This window comes from Phacochoerus africanus, chromosome 3 (assembly GCF_016906955.1).
Source record: "Phacochoerus africanus isolate WHEZ1 chromosome 3, ROS_Pafr_v1, whole genome shotgun sequence".
Lineage (NCBI taxonomy): Eukaryota > Metazoa > Chordata > Mammalia > Artiodactyla > Suidae > Phacochoerus > Phacochoerus africanus.
In genome coordinates, this window is record NC_062546.1 from 157,853,378 (window position 1) to 157,879,217 (window position 25,840).

The window sequence follows — 25,840 nt, forward strand, 5'->3', positions numbered from 1 at the left end:
AGAGAGAGAAAGAACGTGGATATGAGTTGGCTTACATGCCCCTTTCAGCCAATGATCAGGCAGATTATACTTTGGATAGTAAGGTGATGGGTGTCTTCTTTTTGAATTTTACTATGTTTTATTTTAATAGTTTTTTAAAAAGGTGTGTGTGTGTGTGTAATTCTAGTTGTATTTTAAATGTTAAGGAAATCTGATTTTTCATTGTAAATAGCTAACCCCAATTAATTAGTGTATTGTCAAAATAAACTTACATTAAATTATTTTAATGTACAACTAATATGTTAGTTTCAATTTAAGAAGGGAGGAAAAGAATGTATACATATAAACAGTATATAAGACTAGAGTGCTAAGTACTCACTTTAACTCTGTTTTACTTAGTGATGAGTGCCATAGATGGGAACATAGAGATGTTTAATTTCAATGTATATGCAATATTAAAAGAGTTCATTTCTGATTTCATCCCAAATCAGATGAGTTCACGTGGTATACCTTCAAACTTACTCAATGGGTTTCTTGCACATTTTAATTTTAAGTGCATATATATTACCAATGAGTAACTTTGAGGAGTCTGAAAATAACAAGCATAAACACCTTATTTAACTGATGCTTATGCTAATTATAGTCTGAAAAAATAAGGTTTACAACAAATTATCTAAATTATCCTGTTTTCCTACATTTATGCAAAACATCGTATTTATTAATGATGTCTTAAATAGTCATCAATATTTTACTAATTTACTTTAGTAATTCCTTAAACTTCAACACATATGAATTAACATTTTAAATATTTCATTATGAACATTAAAATTAATATCCCCAAATCAATTATCTGATACATTTTAGCAATTATAATTTTTTTACTCTATTCTTTCTTTTTATGTTCCTCACTTTTTTCAATTGCGATTAAAAAAATGCATAACATAAAAATCATCATAAAATACCATCTTAATCATTTTTATGTGTACAGTCTCTTTGAACCCTGCTTTCAATTCTTCTGAATATATTCCAGAAATTAAATTGCTGGATCACATAGTAATTGTGTAATATTTTGAGGAACCATCATATTATTATCCATAATAGCTACATCATTTTACATTCCCATCAGCAATGCATAAGGGTTCCCTTTTCTCTACATCTCTTTTTCTTTTTTGGTTAGGGGAAGGAAGGGTAAAATCTGAATGCTAACTTTTAGTATTTCTCCTTCATTGAAGTCAGCTTAGAAAATTTTCTAAGCAGGTGGGAAAATGGCTCTATGGGCAGAATATTCTTAATATAAATAAGTCTTTGCTATTCCAAACAAATAAAACATGACATAACAAATTTAAAAATAAAGAGAACAGGGAATTCCCTGGTGACTCAGTGCATTAAGAATCCAGCATTGTCACTGCTATGGCGTGGGTCGCTGCTGTGGTACAAGTTCAATCCCTGGCCTGGGAACTTTTACATGCAGCAGGCACAGCCAAAAATAAATAAATAAAATGGAAAATCTACGTACTCTTTAGTTCCCCGTGGAGAAAATTCTCATGTAAATACCCAGGAAAGGCCACGCGTCACAATTGGCTCAACCAGTAAATCAGTAATTAATATAAACAGCATATTTTCTACAGCTATTAAAGATGTTTGAGGAATTGATGCTCCACTATTTAATGTAGCAGGAGTTCCCATCATGGCTCAGTGGTTAACCAATTCAACTAGGAACCACGAGGTTGCAGGTTTGATCCCTGGCCTCACTCAGTGGGTTAGGGATCCATCGTTGATGTGAGCTGTGTCTAGGTGAAAGAGGCGGCTCGGATCCCACATTGCTGTGGCTCTGGCTCAGGCCAGCAGCTACAGCTCCAATTAGACCCCTAGCTTGGGAACCTCCATATGCAGTGGGTGCAGTCCTGGAAAAGACAAAAAAATTAAAAAAAAATTCATGTAACACACTTAAGCTTCCTATAGAAGCTGATTGGCTAAAAAGCTAAGTGGGAATTTGATCTCTTTCATCTAATTCTTTAATTTCCACATTACATACACCTATTTTTCAAAAAAGAATACATTCACATATTTCTTCTGGCCCAATTTCCAGGACTCCAATTATAAATTTCATGGGTTTCTTGATATTGGGTCATGAGATATTGGGATATATTCTTTTTTGTTCACTTCTTTAATCATTTTTTTCTCCCCTACTGTTCTTCATTTTGAACAGTTTGTATTGCTCAGTCTTTTAAGTTTACAGACCTTTTCTTCTGTAATATCTAATCTGCTTGAAGTACATCTGGTGAATTTATTTATATTTTATATTTTTGGGGTTTAGAAATTCCATTTAGTTATCTTTTAAATACTCCATTTTTCTCCTTATTGTGTTCATGTTTTCTTTAAATCCTTTAGCTTATTTATAATAGCTATTTTGAAGATCTTTTTTACTAATTCTGTTGCCTTGGTCATTTCTCTGTTTGAATTGAGTATTTATTTCCTAAATATGGATCACAATTTGCTGCTTCTTTGAATATTTTAGTATTGGGAGCAAGGGAGAATTATAGATATTTTTGAATATTATACTATTGGCTGCTATATTTTATTGTCTTCCTTTAAAGAATGTTGAAGTGCTTTTTGTCAGGTTGTTAAATTACTTATGGATAATCTGGAATTTTTAAAGCTTGTTTTAAGCTTCATTATGGCAAGCCTAGAGTAGCTTCTACTCTTAATTTAGTAGTAGCAGTAGTACTAGTAGGGTAGAAGCTACTTTAGGCTTGCCATAATGTAGTAAATTAAATGCAACTTTTCTCTTAGCCATGTGTGAGCTCTAGGAATTATTCCATTTACAAATCCCTAGAATTATTTTCTCAAACTCACAGAATTTCACCAAATGCATGCAATTTTCTTATTCAGTGACAAACTCAAATGGACCCTTATCCAGAATTTTTTTAGCATTTTCTCTATAGATATCCATTCTTTTGCATATACTGTCCCTCAAAGTCCAGGTACCTCAGTCTACAAGTCTCCAATCTCCATACCCTTTACGGGGGAGACCACTGTGCTTTGCTTGGATTTCTCTCCTTTAACTATGGTCAAGAGTATCTTCATGCAGAATGATGGGGAGATGGGAGGGCTAGCCTCATGTGTTTCCCTTCTCACAGAGATCATAATCCTGCACTGCCTTTTGATCAATGTCTGTAAATAGCTGCTTCATATATTTTATTCACTTTTCTAGCTATTTACATTAGGAGAGAAAGGTCAGTTACAGTTATCCCATTACAGCTAAAGATGGAATTTTCTCCTTAGGTGATTTTTTAAAAACTTAGTAATACTTTTTCTATATGTCAGCTATATCCTTAACAGTAGCTTACTATATAAAACACTCAAATATTCAAACAATAATATAAAATGGCTTTTGAAGAGATAATGAAAATTCATATAGTTATGGTAAGTGTAATGATGTTTGAGAATACACCATATGTAACTGGACACTCACTGAAAAACAAAATGATTATGGTTGGTTAGTTTCTAAAGAAAAAGGTAACTTTACACAGCGGTGAAATAAAAGCTTGTAGATTATAAAAGCAAAAGAGGTATGTATTTCAGGAAAAAGGCCAATTGATAAAAATAAATAGGCTGCCACATGAAAAAGTGAGGATTAGAAAGAATGAGGCAACTAGGCTTCTAGCCAAGGTGCTGAACCCAAGTGAGCCTCTACTCAACACAAAAGGATGCTTGGCCCAGTATGGAAGACAACAGGGTATAGAACTGTGATGAATGGAAAATGACCAGGCAATCACAAAAAACCAAAGGTACCACAGAGAACCACTGAACTGGCTAATCTGTGTGTAGTAACATTTATAACACATCTATGGAGAGGAAAGAGGGGTAAAGTGCTCAAAGATAAAGAAATACATTCACATCAGTTCTTTTCTGTCAGCCCTGGAGCATACAACAAAGCATCTCAGAGTCACAGGGGGAGAAAATTTTCTCTTTTTACCACATTGAGCTTTTTCCCCAAGCCAAGAACATGATGATGCCAGGGCTGTTTTGTAAAAGCTGTGTAGGAAAGCATTATCAGAGTGAGCATACAGAGCTCCCTGCTTTGCAAGAAAAAAACCCAAGACACTGACATTAAAAGTTACCACCTCTGTAGCCCTGCAATTACATTCAACTGGCTCTAAGAACATGCAATGGGGAAATATGGGGTTAGAAACTGGGGAAATAAAGACAACTCAGTGTCTTCTATCTCTCAAGTAGCTCACAATTCAGAAGAATAAAACAGATAAAGATGCTCAAAATTTTGACCAGTAGTTATTTGGAATTTCATCTCAGTCTGAAGAGAGAAAGTCACATAAAACATTGTAATTTGTAATATTTGCAAAAAAAGTTTTAATATGATTATAACAGAATAAAACTGTTCAATAAAGTTTAATAACAATATAATGTGATATGCTCTTAAACCTATAACTTAGTAAAAATATGAAAGGAAGATTGGGATCAGTAAAGTCAGCAGGGATGATATTTTCTTTTCCATATTAGTCCAAGGTTCAAAAGAGGATGACTTAAGTATCATATATATATTTCTCTAATTTTCTAATTAGTAGCTATTGAAAGCCTCAAAATGGTTTATCAGATTCATTATCTTGACAGAGGGCAGCTATGAGATAATTGTACTGATAAAGGAAAGTCTAAGTCATTGTGAATAACAATATCTTTCCTGCCAACTCATAGCTGCCCAGGGAGGCTGAATTACACTTAATTTGTTGAAGATATAAAACCCGTTCTGTGAATTTAAGTGTTTTCTTCATTTTTTTTAATCAGGTAGAGAGTATAGAACAAGGAGATTAATATATTTAATAATGACTGACACAAAACATGAAAAATGGTAGTTGAACATTAAATCTGAAGTAAAAAAAAATTCCTTGAAATCTTGAAAATTAATATTGTTAAAATTGTTTTCTTTTTAACCTAAAATTATCAAATATATGATTTGATTTAATATAACCCTAAATGCTCCTGGGTGATAAGCATCTCCAGACATCTACCTCTTGTGCATTTTTCTTTGCATTCTTCCAGACTTTCAAATCGATTTTGATTTCCTTCACATCCCCCATATATAAATTCTTCACACTGTTGCGTGTTAATATTGAAAAAAAATCTCTTCATCATTGCTTTGCATGGGCCATCATCTGCTTTCATTGCACAAAATGAATGTATAGGTTTCATTGGTGGCAACATTGCATCTACAAGATAAAAATAAAAGAATAACACATAATCCTTCATCAGCACTCTATCAATTATTAAACAACTATTAAAGGAAAATGTTGACTATTTTTCTAGACTTTTGTCTAGAAAGCAATATTGTCTAGAAAGCAATATAGATATTGCTTAAACTTGTACCTATTGATCTATCTATTGATGGAATTGAGTAGTAGCTGTAAGGTAACTGATGAGTTGACATTACAAATAAGTAGAGACCTCTCCCTAATCCACAGTTGTATTGTGTCATTTTTTTACACATAAAGTGACTCTTTAAAAGCAACAGATTAGGGCTCATACATGATCACAATATTCATGAAAAAAAAAAAAAAACAACAGTTGGGAGTTCCCCGTCATCGCTCAGGGGAAACAAATCTGACTAGTATCCATGAGGACTCAGGTTCAATCCCTGGTCTCTCTCAGTGGGTTAAGGATACAGCATTGCTGTAAGCTGTGATGTAGGTCACAGATGCAGCTTGGATCCTGCATTGCTGTTGCTGTGGCCAGCGGCTACAGCTCTTATTAGACCCCTAGTCAGGGAACTTCCATATGCTGCAGTTGTGGCCCTAAAAGTCAAACAAACAAAAAAGCAACAGTATGTTTATATTCATATATGTATGCATATATCATATAATATTAAACCATTCCCTAATTATGAAAGTTTGTGTTTAATATTACAAATTATAAGTACTTTTCTTAAATTATACACACAAGTATTTTTCTATAGAAATTCATAACATATTTTAGAATAGTTGTGAAAATATTTTTCATAGGTAAATATCTGTACATAAATTAAAAAATAACTTATGGAAAATATGTTTTTCCCTTTATCACTGAAGTTATATTTGAAAATTTGAATTCAAAAATAACTGAAAGCATTTCTAAGTAGTACACTTATGTGTACTTGTAACTACTGTTTATATTTCCTTCTTAAAGATTGAGTATTCTATAACTGATATTTTGAGTTGTAAAAAAGTTGGGAGAAGCTAGAACGCTTTGCCTCAAGGAACTAAATGGTGCATCTGACTAAGCATACAGTGTATCACTGAATTAGCACTTTATGTTTATCTGGTGGAGATACATTTTTGTAGGACCAACAAAAATTTGGCCTATTAAATATCTGATCTTAGAATCATATCTCAGAATTTCAGAGGTCACATAAATATTTCTGAGAAATGACCTGGGCATAAAGATATTCTGACATTTTGAATCTTTTGGTCATATACTATTACTTCAGAAATTTCCATAGTACTTCTCATATAATGATGGCACTGACTCCCAAATTAATGTTACTTTAGAGCTTTACAGGCACCAAATCATTGAAGCAGTGTTTCAGACAGGCATCTTTAATATAGATCTCTACCTGTAGAAAGCAGAAAGCTTTACCTGATACCTCAGTTACCATATACTGTATATTCAGGGAAACTCTTTATTATAAGTTAATAACTTAGATTCTTTCTCATTGATGATTCCCTTCCTTTTGACTTTCATATATTTGACATTTCCTATTATCATGCCAAAGTTTTTATTTTACATTTCCTGGATTATGAAGATAAACTACCCCCCACACAACCTGCTATTTAGTAATTGTGTCACCAGGCGGTGGCATTGCACCACAAATAGAAAGATAGGTGCCCATAATTGTAGCCCATGGTTCCGGTAGTAACGACTAATGTTTACTGAATACTGTGCTCTAGACATTTTTTAATTATTTAATGACCACAATAATTTTCTCAATTAGGCATTATTTTATCCATATTTATAAAATAGCACTGGAAAAATTAATAGCTCAGTTCACACCATAAACAATAGCTTTAGAATTGACCCCCACAGTTTTACAGAAGATATCTACCTTCTTAATAACTGAGTGATACTGCCACAGGACTGTGTGACTGAGATTCCTAAATTGGCATTTAGGTGAAGCACATAAATTTAATTATGCAGTTTCCACTCAATTTTTTTTCTAAACCACTAAAAACTAAAAAAAAAGCAGTTTTGATAATGAAAGATGGTGATGATTTTACAGCAGTTTCCTAAAGAAAACACTAAGCATTAACTTTGATTAATGCATTTTATTAGTTATTATCTAATTATTCATCTTTAACATTCACATTTAAATGTATTTCTTACATGAATCCTGTATTAGAATATCCTTTTATTCAGTGCACTTGCAACCTCCCCTCTTGCACAGCATTCCTGAATTCAGGGAGTGGTTAGTGGCCCCCAGACACAGACCCAGGTCACTCCACTCAAAATATGCCTTGTTTTTATTTCTTAATTTGGATAAACCTTTTTAAAAGTTAAGAATCATGTGTGTCAAGCACTGTGCTGTCATGACAGATATGATAGTAAATTAAGTGGCAGTAATCACCCCATCCCCTTTCATGGAGCATGCAGACCCTAAAGACTAACTTATATAAATATTCAAGAAGTCAGGGATGCTGTGCAAGTATGTAAAGAGGTACCTAAGCTTGTCTGAGGGGGTCAGGGGTAACTTTCCTGAGATTTAAAGAAAGTGTTGACAGTGACAAGGATCCACCTAAGGCCATAAAACTGGAAAGCACATACAGGGCAATATAAGAGGAATTTAATATGATGTAGTGAGGTAAATGTTTTATATTTAATCTTTCATGATTAACTTACTGTATTTTATGTTTCACAGTTTGAGGATTACAGTCTCACTCTCCCTTCCCTCTGTACTGAGATGTTGAATAGAAGGTTCATGATCATATTTGGGGATATGGCATATCCTTGTCAGTTAGAATCCTCATTCTCCTGGAATTTGTTTGAGAATCTAGAGCTTTAAAGTTACCTGCTATCAGGAAACTGCATGCCACTTGAATCTCTGACTCGAAGATTTCATTTCTCTAGAATAGAAGAACAGAGGCATGTACTCTGCCTTCCCTGTGCTAGAAAAATGCGTCAGATGCTTTTATGCAGTTTATATCATAACTGTTTCCATGTAGTTATTTACAGGACTTATTTATAGATTAGGATACTGGGAGTCAGAGAATCTACATAAACTTCTCTAATTTTGCAAAGCTGCTATGTAGCAAACCACACATGCAAACTTAGTTCTGTCTGATTCTAAATTTTCTAAAAGATACTTTCCTTTCTCTAAATGCTCCCTGCTAATCTTCCCTCTCCTGGTCCAAAGGAATTTTTTTTTAAAGCTTATCACTGCTATTTGTTATTATTATTTTTGTATTATCAAGAAGTTTCTTCTATTTCATCCTCCCTAGCTAGTGGGACTAATTTTAAAAAGTCTACTACTGACTTGTGAGAGAAACCTTAAAATATTTTATGTTTTTCAATAAAATAATGCATTATTTCAATGAAATGGTATACTTCTGTAAGATGATGGCATGGCTGTGGCATAATTTGATAAATGCTATCTCCAAAATTGAGTTGATTCAGATGCAGAATCATGTCATTGCAAGATTAATTAAAAACAAAATAAAAGCAACTCTGGATAAGACTGCAGCAAGTCAGCTAAGTGGTCTTCAAGTCTAGCCTTATAATCAACATTTTTCCTTATCCAGCAGGTTTGGTCTGGATTTAAAACTCTGGCTTAATTATTGATGGGTTTTATTCTGGTTTCTTGGCCAACTGTGGCAGCAGCAACTACTTCAGGAACGTCCCGCTTAACTGCCATGCATTTCTCAGCCTAATTGAGGGGACTTGGACTAGGTGAATACTGGGAACACTTGAACACTTTTTCCTCTCACTCTTCAAGATGGGATTGCTGGCATTTTCCCTATCAGGACTTACTTTAAACTCTACATCCCTTGTCTACTCAACATCCAAAATATTAGAACTTCAGCTGTCCCTTTTAAGAAATGAGCTGAATGAAAGATTCAAGTTAATCTCATAGTGTCCAATTCTTTTTTTCATAAAACACATAATGGTTTTGACTTTATCAAATAACATTCCATCTTTAGGAAATTTTCCTAACAATGTATCTATTTCTCTCATGCATATAATAATAAGCATTTATTTTTCACTCATGAGTAGGATGTCAGTGGCTGTTCTGATCCTAGCTGGGTTTGCTTCTCATCTACCCGTCAGCTGGGGCTGATGTAGGCTGGGTCTGCCTGGGCAGGTAGACTTCAAGCTGTGGGTCTGGTTGGTGCAGATCTTTAGATCTGCTCCCAGTGTCTCATTCTTGGGTGCGGGCTGAAGTGATGCAGCATGTACCACTTGGCCGCTTTCCTATGCCAAGTTCTCAGACTGCCAGGCTTAAATGAGTCCCTTTCCTTGTATTATAGCAGCACCCTATGCATGCCTATGCATATCCTTTCATTTACTATACTATGTTGAAATAATGTCTTCACTTCAGTATGAAAATCTTTTTTATATCATAACCATACATACAAGTAGAAGCTATCGCTTTTTGTTGCTCATTATTAAGAATGACTTGAGATTTCTATTGGTAATTTACAAATTTGCCACAAAATATTACTTTTGAGAAAGAAATAAATCTATAATAATGATCACTACACAGTCTCCTCCTTGTTCTTTTGTTTTATTGTTAATACAGTTGACCCTTAAACAACATGAGTTTGAACCATATGGGTTCACTTATACTTGAATTTTTTTCAGTGGTAAATACTACAGTACGACATGATCTGTGGTTGGTTGAATCTATTCAGAACCCCAGACATAGGGGAATTAAAGATACAGAGAGCTGGCTGTAAGTTATAGGCAGATTTCTGACTTCACAAATGGTTGGGGCCCCTAACCTCTGCATTGCCAAGAGTCAATTGTATTTTACTTTTAGACACAGAACTGTATGGGATTAGAACGGACTTCTGTTATCCAAATCTCTTGGTGTCTGGCTTGACTAGATACTCCCATTGGATTCATCTGGTAAGGGCAAGAAGAGAGTGGCTAAAACCTCAGATGTCTGTAGCTTCCTTTTCCTTCTCACACTTTTCCTAGCCTAGTAACATCAAGGTTCATAGAGAGTTATGTCTACATTATTTTGCTCCTTGCAATTTTCCAGAGATACTTCAATATTTAATATGTGGTTTGAAAAAAAAGAGACCTTCCTTGCTAAGCTAACAGTTTTAGACTAAGGTTTGGAAAAAAAAAGTCACTTCAATAAAAACTGATTTTTCTACAAGATGGAGAAAAATATATTAAATTTTTAGATTAAAATTGAGAGCTTTGACTAGCTTAAAAAGAGGAATGCTTCTAACATTTTACCTGTAATATTTGCATATTCTTCACCTTCCTCAGGAATAGCAGTAAGAGGTCCAAAGGCACAACTAAGCAGCAGACATACAGAAGCCCCAAAAATCTGTCCTTCCTTCATTGTTTCAATGATCTCTGAAATATAGAACCCAAATATATCTAATAAATATAGTGGTAATAGGAAATTATGTATAGACTAGTAGGAATCTTATGCATACCTCCACATGTAAATTTCTTTGACAGTTAAGGTGTATTCTCATACCTCTCTGTCCACAAATTCCGTAAGTCATATTTAAAACATACAATATTTTAGACATGTATACTTTTGGTGCATATATCTAATAATATTCAACTACACAGGTCACAATTTCAATCTTGAACTTTCAAATTAAAATGGCAATAACTGAGAGACATGGGTAAATGCTGATCAACATGTCTAAGTATGTATTAAGATCCATTTTCATAGGCACTTCTTGTGTGCCATATCTTTCTCATAGCTACTCTTTTTTGAGTCAGAAGTAATTATATTGTAATTTTTCTTCCATTTTTCTATTATTTAATGCAATTTTCAAATTCTGATATCCCTTTCCACCTCCCCCTTGTGTTTAAAAAAGAAACAGGAGTTCCCGTCGTGGCGCAGTGGTTAACGAATCCGACTAGGAACCATGAGGTTGCGGGTTCGGTCTCTGCCCTTGCTCAGTGGGTTAACCATCTGGCGTTGCCATGAGTTGTGGTGTAGGTTGCAGATGCGGCTCGGATCCCGCGTTGCTGTGGTTCTGGCATAGGCCAGCGGCTACAGCTCAGATTCGACCCCTAGCCTGGGAACCTCCATATGCCGTGGGAGCGGCCCAAAGAAATAGCAAAAAAGACAAAAAAAAAATTAAAAAAGAAACACATTTCCAAATTTTCATGTTGGTTTCCTTTAAAATATATTTCTGTTTTTATAACCAATTTCCTAATCAGGTTTTCTATGAGATTGCAAACAGAACAGTTGAAAAAAAGAAATGTCTAAACTTATAGACAGCCCTTTACTCCAGTTCTTCCGCCTCTACTTAGGGAGTTATATGATTCAAAGGAGTTTCGCAGGAAAGTGACTTTAAGTGATAAATCAACACATTTACACCCTATGGAAAACAGATTTCGCAAGAGAGTGAGACTTCCTGTTTCAAAATTATTTAAAGATCCCTAGCAAAAAGCAATGGAAAAGCACCTGTAATTTTTTTTTCTTTAAGGCTATTTATCTTTTGAATTCAAAAGCGGAAGGAAATGTGTGATGTTCACACAGCACAGGAAGAGAAAAAGAAGGGAATGCATGCACATGGTTCAGCCGCTGATGCTATCAGAATCAGGAAGGAGAGGGCAATCTTACCAGGAAACATTCACAAATGCTGGAACAGATATTTCATCAAAAATAATTTAGAGAATACTATCTTTAAATCTATGCTGGATCAAGGTGCAATATATATCATTAAAGTGTATCCTTATAATAAATAATAAAGTAAAACATGGAATTTTGCTTTAAACTTCATTAAAATCACTGGTGAAGTGTATAACCTATTTTCTTACAACACTTTGGAAATGTTAACATATTTTGGAATTTTAGTAGTAGTGTTATATACCTTCTAGACCATATCATAAATTATATGAATCCACAAGTATATATGTATTTAAATATATGCTTACATTTACATATATACTGTGGTTGGATTAAAGATTCAACAGACACTTTTCAAAAGAGTATATATAAGCCAATAAACATGTTAAAAGATGCTCAACATCATTATTTATCAAGAAAATACAAATTAGCACTATTGTGAGATACTACAACTAAAGTTAATAAAAAATAACAATACAAAATGTTGGGGAAGGGTTCCCACCATGGTGCAGTGGGTTAAGGGTCCTACTGTAGTGGTTCAGGTTGCTGCAAGAGGTGCAGATTCATTTCCCAGTCTGGGAATTTCCATATGCCATGGGTGCAGCCATAAAATTAAAATTAAAAAATGTTAGTGAGAATGTGGACCTCCAACATTGTTGGTGGGAATATACTATTGTCCTGAATGTTTATTTTCCTTCACATCCTTATGTAGAATTCCAACTCCCAAAGATGATTGTATTAGGAAGCAGGGCCTTTCAGAGGTGATCAGGTCATGAGGGAGGGAATAGTGTTCTTAGAAAAAGAGATTCCACAGAGGTCTCTTGTCCCTTCCATCATGTAAGGACACAGTGAGAAGGCACCAGCTATGAACCAGGAAGAGAGCCTTCACTCTTGCTAAATTCCTTTAATTTCTAATCTGTCATCAGAAGTTATTTAAGCAAGAATATATTATATAAATGTGTCACATTTTGTTAGTGACTAGTTGTGCCAAAGAATATTAGACACTAAGGGAGATTTAAAAATCTAGAGAACAACTTGACCCTTAAGGAATTTTTTTTTTTTTTTGTCTTTTTGCTTTCTCTAGGGCCGCTCCCACGGCATATGGAGAGTCCCAGGCTAGGGGTCGAATCAGAGCTGTAGCCACTGGCCTATGCCAGAGCCACAGCAATGAGGGATCCGAGCTGCATCTGCAACCTACACCATAGCTCACAGAAATGCCGGATCGTTAACCCACTGAGCAAGGCCAGGGATCGAACCCTCAACCTCATGGTTCCTAGTTGGATTCGTTAACCACTGCGCCATGACAGGAATTCCAAGGAATTTATGCTCAACCCACTGAGTTAAATAAAAATGAAATGTTAGGTGCCAAGATGAATTGTGAGAATATTTTTGCATGTACCAGGCACATAGTTGTGGAAAAAAAACATATGTTAAATTATTTACCTTGAATTTAAAAAGTATTTGTACATTGGGGCAATAAACTAAAAATTCTAAGCTCTCCTATGTCAGCAACCTAAGCAGCCTTCAAAAATAAATTTGTTTCTAACCCTGATTCATAAAAGGCATGACTTGGGCTAGATTGTCCTTAAATACATTCGGTTCTAAAAATTTATGCATTTGAACTAACACATTTTACTCCCTTTGCAGAATAACTTATAATTACATTGTATAACTTACATTTTATATTCACTTTAATGGTAATTTGCACCTTCAATTTTATCCTTTTAGGTCAAGGTATGTTCTTAGAATACTAATTCAGCAAGATGTTACTAATTGTTACATTAAAATGTGTTCATAGGTTAATATACATTTATATCTGAGTTAAAAAATTTATATAGGTTTCTCAATAATAGGACTTTTAAAGTATCCTTAATATGGTAATGTGCAATAGTATCTTCCATGGGAGATACAGTAATTGCATTTCCAAATTTATATGTCAAGAAACTATTTTCCCATAAATTTTTAGAAAACATCTTGAGAAATAATGTTATAGATAAGGAAAAGACAGTAGATTTTTCTGAGCCAGAAAAATGTTAAAAAGCATAATGTGCTTTGAGCTTTAATAAAATCCAGCATGTGCAGAAAGATGTGGATAGGGCAAACATCAGTAGAGTAACTGGAATTATAATTATTTATCAGACTGAAATTATGAACAGGGGATTATCAGTGGAAATACAGAGAAAGAAGAAGTAGATATATTTGAGTTAGTATTCATAAAACTGAGTCACTGAGTAGATATAGGATGTGAAGGACAGAAGATTTACATATATCCTGAGTGAATTGCTGCACTCACCATACAATTTGGTAAATTAATGTAAGTATTGATTGGTTTGCATATTAGGGATAAATTCAGTCAGGAGAGATTACATTTGAGGTTATATTTTCTAAATGAACAGTATGGGGCAGTTAAAGACACAAGGCAGGAGCTGGGAAATCTTTTGCTGTGTCATCATCATCATCATCATCATCACGTAAGATCTTTTCAGCAAGGAAACGATGTCCAATAAGTCATTCCCAGCTCCCCCTTCAACTTTATTTCCTATCAGTCTTTTCTGTAATTACTTGGCTTTATGGGACACTGCCTACTAATATCCTGGTTCCACTGAAACTGTTGATTCTTGAAGAAACACTACTCAATCCAGGCTTAGTACTTTAAAATTCTTTCTTCCTATTGGGGAATACTCTTCTACAAGATCCTGGAATGACAGACTCCCTTCTTATAGTCAGGACACCTGTCAAATATCCTCGCCTCCAAAAGATCTTATTTGAGTGCCATATATACAAGGTAACAACCACCAGTTCTTCTGTTAATCTCGAGCCCAATAACTGGGGTTTTTAAAAAAATTATTTGTCTTTTCATTACTGTATCAGAGTTCTTTATATATTATGGATATAAGTTCTTTGCCAAAGAATATATTTATATATATTATAAGTATATATCAAAACAATATATAAGTATTTTATCTTGGCCTATGGCTTATCTCTTCAATTTTATGTGTTTTTTAATGAGTATAAATTTTTAATTTTGATATATTTGATTTTTAAAAATATTTGAGACCTATAAGTATACCCACAGAGTTATAAAACATCACCACAGTTTCAGAAAATTCTCACTACCCTGTAAGGAAATTCCCTAATCTTTAGGCATTATCCCCCACCAGCTTTCCCATCCCCCAGATCCTTAGGAAATCATTAATATGATTTCTGTTTCTATATATCACCTAATTCTAGACATTTCATAACAATGTCTTCGTGTCTGGCTTCTTTCATTTAGCATAATATTTTTGAGGTTCACCCATACTGTAGCATATATTAATACTTAATTTCTTTATATTGCTAAAAATATTCTACAGGTATACCACAATTTATTTATCCATTCATCGTTTAATGAACATTTGTGCTGTTTCCACTTTAGGGATATTATGAATAATGCTATTATGAACATCTGTGTGTAAATTTTTCTGTGGACATATGTTTTTATTCCTTTGGAGTGGAATGATATGAATGAATATGATAATTCTGCTTAATCATTTGAGGAACTAACTGCCAGATGGTTTTCCAAAGCAGCTGCACCATTTTACAGTCCTAAAAAGAATGACTTACTTTGTTTTTTGAGTATCACTTATCACCACTTATACATTTATTTGCATACATAGTCACTATCTCTCCATTGCTAAAGCATTTTCCATTCTTAGCATAACATTCACAATTCTATATTTAATGCCCATAATAATGACTGACATAAGGATGAACAAATGAATTAGGATAAACTTTGTGAATTAAAATTTGGTTACAATATGGATCTTTTGATAAATTTGTGCAGTTTTAGTTATTTCTACCAATCCCACCAAAAAATAAAGAGATTGGAAATAATGTGATGGAATGCCCATCAATTCATATTTATTTTCCTAATTGTGTCTTAGATATTACTTATTCCACTTTTCTGGAAGTATAAAATGTTTTAATTCAAAAAATTGGTTTAAAAATAAATTTGTCAAAGAAAATATAACATGAATAGTGTACATTTTATATTTATAAAATTTTGCCTAAGCAATAGGTAATTTCCAAATAAAAGGAGAAGACAGGGTTATTGGTTAAATCCAATAAAAATAAATGGTAAATGTGTAGGAAAGGTCACTAAAGAAAGATGTGCTTAGAAAAGAGGTAATTAGATGAAAGAAATGTATTATTTGTTACTTCACCATTTATGATATTAATATTCTTGAGAGAGTATATGAAAGAAAGACAAGTGGTCTCTGTGAATCTAGTAAGTGAGAAGCCAAAATGGAAAGGAAAAAGGACTTTGAGATTTTCACTTTTGGAGGAGATGCGCTCTTCTATGAACATCACGTTAACTGTAATCCTTTTCAAAAACCTATCCTACATGAATATATTATACCAATGTTAAGAAAACTGAAGGTCAGAAAGGAAGTATAATTTTACAAAAAGAATGAAGCTGAGCTAATGTTTGCACCTATGTCCATGTAACTCTAGAGCTCATGGTCACATCACCATACCGACCTGCCATCCCAAGATTTGGTGAATCTGTCTCCAGTATTGTCTAGTAAGCACCCTACCTCCTGCTGCCTACAAAGTTATTCTAGTTTGCTTGACAAGTATATCACTGTGGTAGAGATGGTTATATCTCCTATGGAAACCAAGAGCCACTGATTCAACCCAAGTAGTGCCATATGGCACCATCCCAAGTAACATCTTTCTTCTTCCCTTCCTCCTTCTCTCTCCTCTTATTACTTCTTCCTTCATCCCTTTCTCCCTCCCTCTTCTTTCTTCTTCCTTCCTTCCTTTTCTTTCTCTCTCTCTTTCTCTTTTAGGTAAATTTAGTGGTTAAGAGGAAGGGTCTGGAATAATACTGTGATATGAGCTGAATCATGTATTTTCCAAATTCACATGTTAAAGTCTTAACCCCAAGTACCTCAGAATGCAACTGTCTTTGGAGATAAGGACTTTGAAGAGGTAATTAAGGCTAAATAAGGCCATTGGAGTAGGTACTAATCCAATATGAGTAGTCACAGATACACACAGAGGAAAAACGAAGCTCAGGAGAGAGGCCTTAGAAAAAAACAACCTGTTAACATCTTGATCTCAAACTCTAACCTTCAGAACTGTGAGGAAATACAGTTTTCTTGTGTAAGCCACCCAGTCTGTGATACTTCATTATGGAAGCCCTAGTAAAATAGTACAAACTGTAAAACTTTAAATACCAATTGTGTAGCTTACTAATTATGTGAATTTGACAATATATTTATCCTCTTTGCCTCTCTTTACTCATTTATAGAATGAGTATTTTACCAAAACCTATTTCATAGGGCGTGAGGACTAAATGGAAAAGTCATTAGAATAATGACTAATTCCATAAATGTTAGCTATTATAATTAAGTAATCCTTGATATCATTTTGGGTGCACTGCAAAAAATAGAAGTGTAGGAGTTCCCACTGTTGCACAGTGGGTTAAGGCATTGCCTCTGCAGCAGCCTGGCTTGATGCTAAGGTGTGGGTTCAATCCCCATCCTGGTGTACGGAGTTAAGGATCCAGTGTTGCCACAGCTGCAGTGCAGGTCAAAGCTTCAATTCAGATTTGATCTCTGGCTTGACAACTTCCAAATGCCACTGGGTGTGGCCATAAAAAATAACAATACAGAAACGAAATATTCATGGAGATTACTTTGTTAGGAATGTCATCTCAGACTCTTAGAAAGTCTAAAAAATTGAAAATATAAATTTGGAAAGCCTTAGGCCCAAACTGAGAGAACTTTTTGTTCTAATTTGGTTAGGCATGGAGGGTTTGCTATACTCTAAGTTGTAAGGTGAGGCAGTACAGGTCTTAATGTAAAGAAATGTTTTTCTGGAGTTCCGGTCATGGCTCAGTGGTTAACAAATCCGACTAGGAACAATGAGGTTGCGGGTTTGATCCCTGGCCATGCTCAGTGGGTTAAGGATCCAGCGTTGCCATGAGCTGTGGTGTAGGTCGCAGACTCGGTTCGGATCCATCATTGCTGTGGCTCTGGCGTAGGCCGGTAGCTACAGCTCTGATTAGACCCCTAGCTTGGGAACCTCCATGTGCCACAGGAGTGGCCCAAGAAATCACACACACACACACACACACACACACACACACACACACAAAATGTTTTTCTAGGAATCCAAGTCACTTGGAGCTAGAAACATCTTGGCATTTGGGTTTGGTTAACTGGAGGAGAACAATCAAAGAAAATGGTAGTGGATGTTGATATGATGAAACTTGTGGCAGGATTCGAAGAGCAAAAAAGCTCACAGAGAATAGAAGAGACTAATTATAGGCTGGAAAGATAGTGTTAGATTTCTAGTACATCATTTTGGGAAAGGCGGTTATCATTCGATTGTTAATGGGGGTACACTCTTGTTTTGTAACTTATAAATTTGTCTGAAAAAATTGCATATTGTGTTTCTGTGTATATTATCATCATGGTACTTATATGTTAAACTTCCCAGTTCAGATTTTCTTTATCACTTATCATTGAACTTTTTCTTTTTTAAAATTTTAATATTAATCTCTAAACTCAATGAGTAGTTTGCCATGACTAAAAGAAATTTTATTTTGGCTGCTTATTATTTGTGGGGTACCACTGAAAAAGGAAAGACAAGTCTGAGAGCCAAAAAAAAAAAGAAAAACATATAACTTGAAAGATAATTCCAATTTTCTGCTCAGCAGTGGCTAATGTTGTTATCCTCTCGGTGTTTAATACTTCCCTCCACTCAATTTGGCTGGTCCCTGGGGGTGCTGCCCACTAGAACCTAGAGCTTGTTTTTATCTCTAACCTTTGTGCTTTCTTGGCTATTTCTCATTTTGGTGAGTTTGCAGCACTATAATACTAAGGATAATGAATGAAGAAAGGAAACATTAGAGTAAATCTGTAGTGGAGGGAGGGAGATAAAAAGCCCTACTGAGGATTCTTATAGTTTTCTATTTTCTTTTTGTGTTTTGAAGTTCATTTCTTATAAGTAGTATTTTCAATTGAAAATTCCCAGAATATTTATAACAAGTTGGGTTTGGAAATGGATTTTTGATAAATACAGTTCTTATTAGACTTCCACCTCTTGTTCCTGAATAGAGATTTGCTGAACTTGCATTATCTCAGTGAGAGGTTTGAGAGCCAGATTTTTCTCAGGAGAAAAGTATTTTCTAAATAAATACATTGTGGAAATGCAAATGTTTGGGCAGTTTCCCAAGAGGGATCTGAGGCTGTATAACTGCACATTTGCCACATACCAAATTCTAGCAAGTCAATACAGAGCCTTCTTTATCTTTTTATTTACTTCCCCCCTGGATCCCACATTCCTGAGACAGCAAGTCATCACTATAAGCATTATTTTGGCATCAGGATTATTTATCTATGATATATGATTAAAATTAAGATAAAGTTTCATGAGGCTCTGGCTGTATGCTGTATATACCACATTTATTTTAAGAATGATGATAGAAGTACAAGGATATCATCATAAAACATTTGTATTTTATAATCATTTATTATTTTTTGAAGTGGTTTCCTAGATCTTGACAATGATGCTGGGTGGCCAATGAGCAGGTAAACTGAATTTATACTAGAGATACGCAATTTATTTTCCAGCAGTATATGTCTCAATGACTAGTAAGTGACAGAGGCAGACCAGGATCCTAAAGCACACTTAAAATAAACAAGATTTGTGGGAGTTCAATAAACAAGATTTGTGGGCGTTCTCATTGTGGCTCAGTGGAAATGAATCCGACTAGTATCCATGAGGACACAGGTTTGATCCCAGGCCTCAGTCAGTGGGTTAAGGATCCAGCATGGCCATGAGCTATAGTGTAGGTCGCAGACACAGCTCAGATCCCATGTTGCTGTGGCTATGGTGTAGGCCAGCAGCTGCAGGTCCGATTCAACCCCTAGCCTGGAAACCTCCATATGCCATGGGTGCGGCCCTAAAATGACAAAATAATAATAATAATAATTTTTTTAAAAATTTAAAAATAAGATTTGTGGAATAGAGACAAATCCAATTCAGAAAAGTATAATTAAATATATTAATTAGTCTCTCTGTATTTATTCATTAGAAATATTACCTTTATTGTGATGTGAAGAAGATAATTAGGCAATATCTCCAAGGGAACTACAGGATAAAAATCAATTTCTCAAAAAAAAAATGATTTCTCTGGTTTGCTAACCCTACAAGTACACTTAATTAACAAATATAAATTTTCATTGTGATCATTATTGTAATTTTTGATTCAGTTAGTTGCCTAAATGTTTTCTCTTCTGGCTTTAACTCTATACTTCATTAGTGATTATACTATTACTATGTAAATATTTTCATATCACTCTATCCATAAATCTGGGTAGTTGGTTTTTGGCCCATGCCTTAGTGAGCCATAGGAGAAGCCATAGGGTTATAATACATCATAAGCCTTAGAAAACTTAGGGGTTTGCCTCTCATACCAGGGAAAAGCACACAGAAGTTCACCCAGCAGTCAAAGCCTGAATGAACAGAGTAGAACAACCCTACACAAGGGAACACCTAAAGGAGGTACTTAAAAAATCTGTGAAGTATCATATTTTCTCTTTTCCCCAAAACTTTAGAATAGAAACCACATATACACACACTTTAAAAAATCTTGGCTGAAGACCAGAATTGAAAGGAGCAAATTCCTATTTTTATTTAGGCCCCATTTCAAACAAGTAATTATAGTCAGCTCTTGAATTATCTTGGATTTTCATATTGTAGATTAAGTCTTTGTTTAGATTTTCTAGATCCTTGATTTTAAGCCACTTTTTTTTTTTTTTTTTAACCATAGGTGGCTAAATTACAGTTCGTCACTTTTTTTTCTAATCTTCTTTTAAGGGTCACACCCATGGCATATGGAGGTTCCCAGGCTAGGGGTTGAATTGGAGCTGTAGCTGCTGGCCTACACCACAGCCACAGGAACATGGGATCCAAGCTGCATCTGCAACCCACACCATAGCTCACAGCCACGCCAGATCCTTACCCCACTGAGCAAGGCCAGGGATCAAACCTACGTCCTCATGAATGCTAGTCAGATTCGTTTACGCTGAGCCATGATGGAAACTCCCAATTTGTCACCTTAATAATAATAAATCATAATATGATAGTAGCTTCCAATAATGAACCTTAATTATTAATTCTTTCTTATTTATATTTCACGCTCACTTAAGAGAATGTTACTAATATATCCTCATTTGATAGAGAAAATAAACAGTGATTCAAAATGACAAAATAACTTTTTCAAGAAAACAGCTTAAATGGTTGTATAGATGTAGTCATTCTAAAGCAAATACCTTAATTATAGATTTATACTGTTGGATTAAAGTTTAGGTAAAAGAAAATAAATATTAGTAAAAATTATATTTACACATTCTTCTGTGGATTGATTAGTGAGATTTGTTGTAATAAAAATGGTAAGTAAAGGAAAAAACCCTACAGATTTGATTTAGACAATTACCATCTTACAGTGGAATTACGCTCCAAACTGTGTGGCAGGGTAAGTGTTTTGGAACTCTGAGCATACAACATTATAAATGAAGTTTATGTTGATAGGCCAACTGGTACAAAATGAATAAAAGAGCCTCAATGCTTCAAGCTCTTTTTTAGATCAATCATCAAAGACCTAGTCCAGGTTTGAGGTCTGACAAGAATGCCGAATTAGACCTAGTTCAAGGTAGTTTTTCTTTTCTATTACTTCAAACCAGCCAACAAGGCTCAAAATGGATCTTTATTAGGTAAGGATACAAGGGACTTGGTGGATAAAGCTCACAGGAGCTGTCTTAGTCTACTAGGGCTGCCATAGGAGATACCATGAACTGGATGGCTTAAATGACCGAAACAAATTTCTCATAATTTTGGAGGCTTGGAAGTCCAAGACCAGGCATTGGCAGAACCAGGCTCCTGGAGAGGCCTCTCTTCTTGGCTTGCAGACACTGCCTTCTCTCCATGTCCTCACGTGGATTTTCCTCTGAGCCTGCATGTAGAGAGAGAAGGATCTCTCTCTCTCTTTCTCTCTCTTTTCTTCTCATAAGGCCACCAGTCCTTTAAGATTAGGATACTATGTGTATGATCTCATTTAACATTTATTATCCCCTAAAAGGCCTATGTCCATATACAATCACATTGGGGGTTATGGCTTCAATGTATGAATTTGGGGTCAGGGGACATTTACTTCATAGCAGGAAACCCTCCTAATGTCTTTAAAAAAAAAAGTGTCTCTAAATTTGGTTAGTAAATTTGTTTCAGAAGCGAAGGTCACTTACCCTGCCACACAGTTTGGAGCGTAATTCCACTATAAGATGGTAACTGTCTAAATCAAATCTGTAGGGGTTTTTCCTTTACTTACCATTTTTATTACAACAAATCTCACTAATCAATCCACAGAAGAATGTGTAAATATAATAATATAATATTAGTAAAAATTAGGATGTAAGAAGAGATTCATCAGCACTAGAATTTGCTTTTTAATGTGTAAGCCAATTCTTTCCTTTCTGCACCTCTACATACTATCATGTTCTTTCTATTTCTAGCTGCTTATTAAGCCTGAGGCAGGACTGGCTGTGGCCTGCCACATTCCTATAAGAAATGTAGAAATCACCACATAAGAAGAATACTTAGTATGCAGTTCTCCCAAATGACACGTTTTGTTGTTTTCTAAGAGGGGACATGTGTTGTGAAAAAATAGTTGTTCCCTGTAATCTCCTCTCTGGAGGAAGTATCTTTTAAAATTCACAACAAGAAGGAAAAACTTGGCAGGTAAAACAGACCCTCACTGCCTAATCCTTTCTCTGCTTCATTCCTCAACTGTAATCGCAAATCATATGTTCCTGAGGAGAAAGAACTGCGCTGTATGCCAGTTCTTATAACTTGAAATTGGAGAATAATTTTCATTCAGTCAGTTACCTTTGTGGGCTAACTGGAATTACTGAGAAATTTTAAGATTGATTTTTTTTCATAATTTTGCATAATAAAGTTTATTTAAAAAATTTCCTAAGGGCCTGAAAGCTAAGTATGTAATATTCACCACAAGGTTTTAGGAAAATGAGAATTCATTATTACTATTATGGAAAAAGATGTAGAGCCATTCCCAACTATAGCAGAGAGGAAATTCTGTGATAAACTTCTACTTGCAGGGTCTTCTTTACTTCTCCATCCCTAGAATCATGCTCTGACACAATCTCATAAATGCTATGGATAGGAGTTCCCTTCGTGGCTCAGTGGGTTAAGAACCCAACTAGTATTCATGAAGATGCAGGTTCAATTCCTGGCCTCTCTTAGTGGGTTAAGGATCCGGCATTGCCACAAGTTGTGGCGTAGGTTACAGATGCAGTTTGGATCTGGTGTTGCTGTAGTTATGGCATGGGCCAGCAGCTGAAGTTCCTATTTGATCCCTAACCTGGGAACTTCCATATGCTGTAGGTGTACCCCCCACCAAAAAAAGACAGACAGATAAATAGATAGAGAAATACTATGGGTATATTTCTTCTGTATCAAATCTCTGCTCAAATGGTGTCTTCTCAAAATCCTGCCTTGAACCCCAAAGACAAAATACCTCCATGATTATGTTCCATTCTCTCTCATGTTTGTTTTTTTTTTCAAATCTCTGTCCCCATTCCCATGTCAGACACTATATAGTTATTTGTTTACTTTTTTATTTCTCTGTCCTTAAAAGCAGAAATTATGTCTGTTCTGTCTGGTACTTAATAGGAGCTCAATAAATGTTTATGGAGCAAATCAATGAATTAAAGGATCTGTAAAAAAATATCTTACAGAAAGTAAAATGTCACCAGAGATATTTAAACCAAATGTATGAAGTTATTTAAAACTGTATGAATAAAAGTGAATGTAATGGACCTCGGTTATAACTTAATTCCTATTAGACAAGGCAGTAAGGATTCAACTAATTATTTCTTCCTTCTCTCCACCCTTTCTTCTAAGAAAACCTGCCTATATTCTCTACTCATAAAAGTCTGCTTCCCAAACGCTTACCGAATGGATAATAATGGAATCACACTAACATCTGGCCACTGCTAACCTGCCAGTGGTAGACATCTATATGGAGTCAGATGATTTGCTGGTCTGTAGAGAGAGGTGTGGTGCAGACTTCCAGATAGAGCCAAATTAACAGGAGTTCACCAGAGAGACTACAATGCAATCTTGGCTATTTATATTCCAGTCTCTGGCTTAGGTCAAGACTGTATTTCCTCCAACATGCTCCATAGTCTACCAAGGAATTCCAAATTATCCTTGAGATCTTATTACATGTGTTATTTCTTTCCTCTAAATGAATCCTATTTCATGAAACATAATTGAAATGTGATATATTTTATCATCATGTTAATTGATAAAATAGTTTCTTTTTACATTAATTACCAAAAAGTCAATAACAGAAAAGTAAATGTGTTTACAGAATTTTTTCTATGTCTACTTTGCAATGATTCAATTATAATTTTCATAACATGAATTTTTCCATTCAAAATTATCTAATTATATTCTTCTTTTAATATAACTTCTTACCCTATAATAAGCTTGTAAGTTCTAGGTACCCAGAAATTTTATTTTTCCCCAACTCTACAGTGAAAACAAAACAAAATTTTTTAGCAATAAGACCATACAGAAACTAATTTGTGTTTGATGTCATTAATAAAAAGTATATAGTTTAGTTTTCATCTAAGTGATATATTTGTATAAATATAAAGCAAACCTATAGAATATAAGTTACCAGAGGCTGGAGGATAGGAAAATTTGGAAGATATTTAAGGGCACAAACTTGCAGTCTGTAGATAAATAAATCATGGAGATACTCATCAAAGTGATTATAGACAACAGTACTGTATTACAAACATCACAGTTGCTAAGAGAGATCTGAATTGTTCCTATCACAAAAAAGACATGATAATTATGTGACATGATAAAGGTATTAGCCAATGCTATGGTAATAATAACATTGTAACATATAAATGTATCAGATCAACACATCATGAATTTTAAGCTTACACAGAGTTATATGTCAAGTATACCTCAATAAAAATAAAGTATGCATTCTATTTGGTATTACTGAAATATTACTAATCATAGGGAAAATTTTACTATGACTATGCATTACTAATTATTATAGATTTAAACAAATACTTTCATCCAAAGCAGGAGAGTTTGAAGTATTTGTGAAACATTCGTTGGAGCCATGAAATAAGAAGCTCATCACGTACACATGGAGCTCATGGTGACAGCTCTAATAGAGATAGAAATGGGAAAATCAATATATAAATGATAATTACTTATGTGAAGTGGATGTCATTGTTCTGTTTAACAAGTACTCATGTAGCATTTGATATGAAGCAGGTATTCTTCTAGGTGCTTTTACAAATATTAATTCACATAATCCTCATAGTGACTCTATAAAATGAGTGTGAAGATAGGGAAGACACACCCTAGAAGTGAACTCTGGAGAACAAAGATGATGCTAAGAGATCTGAAAAGAAGAATGAGAAATAGCCAGGAAAGCAGGAGGAAATTTGTAAGGCTGTAGTGACGCAAATGCTTAGGAAGCAAATATCTCATTAAAAAGCCACAAGTTGATAATGTCTAGAGCACAGAGGGTTCAAGAACAAGAGCTAAGAAACATGCATGGGGTTTAGGAACAATGGTATTGTCAGTACCATTGCAAAACTGCAAAAAAAAATTTGGTACAGTGCTGGCGGCAGCAGCCAGTGACCTGAGCAAGGAACAGCAATTAAGGATAGCATTTTATAACTCTATGCTGAAAAGTAAGAGAGGGCATTTAAGGGGAAACTTTTGTGGAGGGCATAGTTTAACATGTTTCTGCTATCAGAGGAACAAGCTAAAATAAAAATAAAATAAATAGAGGATGAGATTCTGGACAAAAGTGAAGAGGGTCTAACTCTGGCCTGAAGAAAAGAGTATATTCCATTAAAATAAGTGGTTTTCTTTGTGGGGAAAGGAATAGGTTTCCTTTTCAGGTATGTGTGCACTTATGTTTTGTAATGGAGTTAT

General features: G+C 34.7%; 1 protein-coding gene across 4 annotated transcripts in view; it reads right to left on the bottom strand.

Moving 5' to 3' along the window:
* The window catches only part of TFPI (tissue factor pathway inhibitor), a 63,168-nt gene that overhangs the window by 23,492 nt on the left and 13,836 nt on the right, over positions 1 to 25,840 (bottom strand). For all 4 annotated transcript variants that reach the window (XM_047770460.1, XM_047770459.1, XM_047770462.1 and 1 more), the window contains 2 exons: positions 10,429 to 10,551; positions 5,007 to 5,204 (listed from right to left, as the gene is read on the bottom strand). In XM_047770460.1, the coding sequence (XP_047626416.1) occupies positions 5,007 to 5,204; positions 10,429 to 10,537 (307 nt within the window). In that variant the 5' untranslated portion in view covers positions 10,538 to 10,551. The remainder of the gene's footprint in view (positions 1 to 5,006; positions 5,205 to 10,428; positions 10,552 to 25,840) is intronic.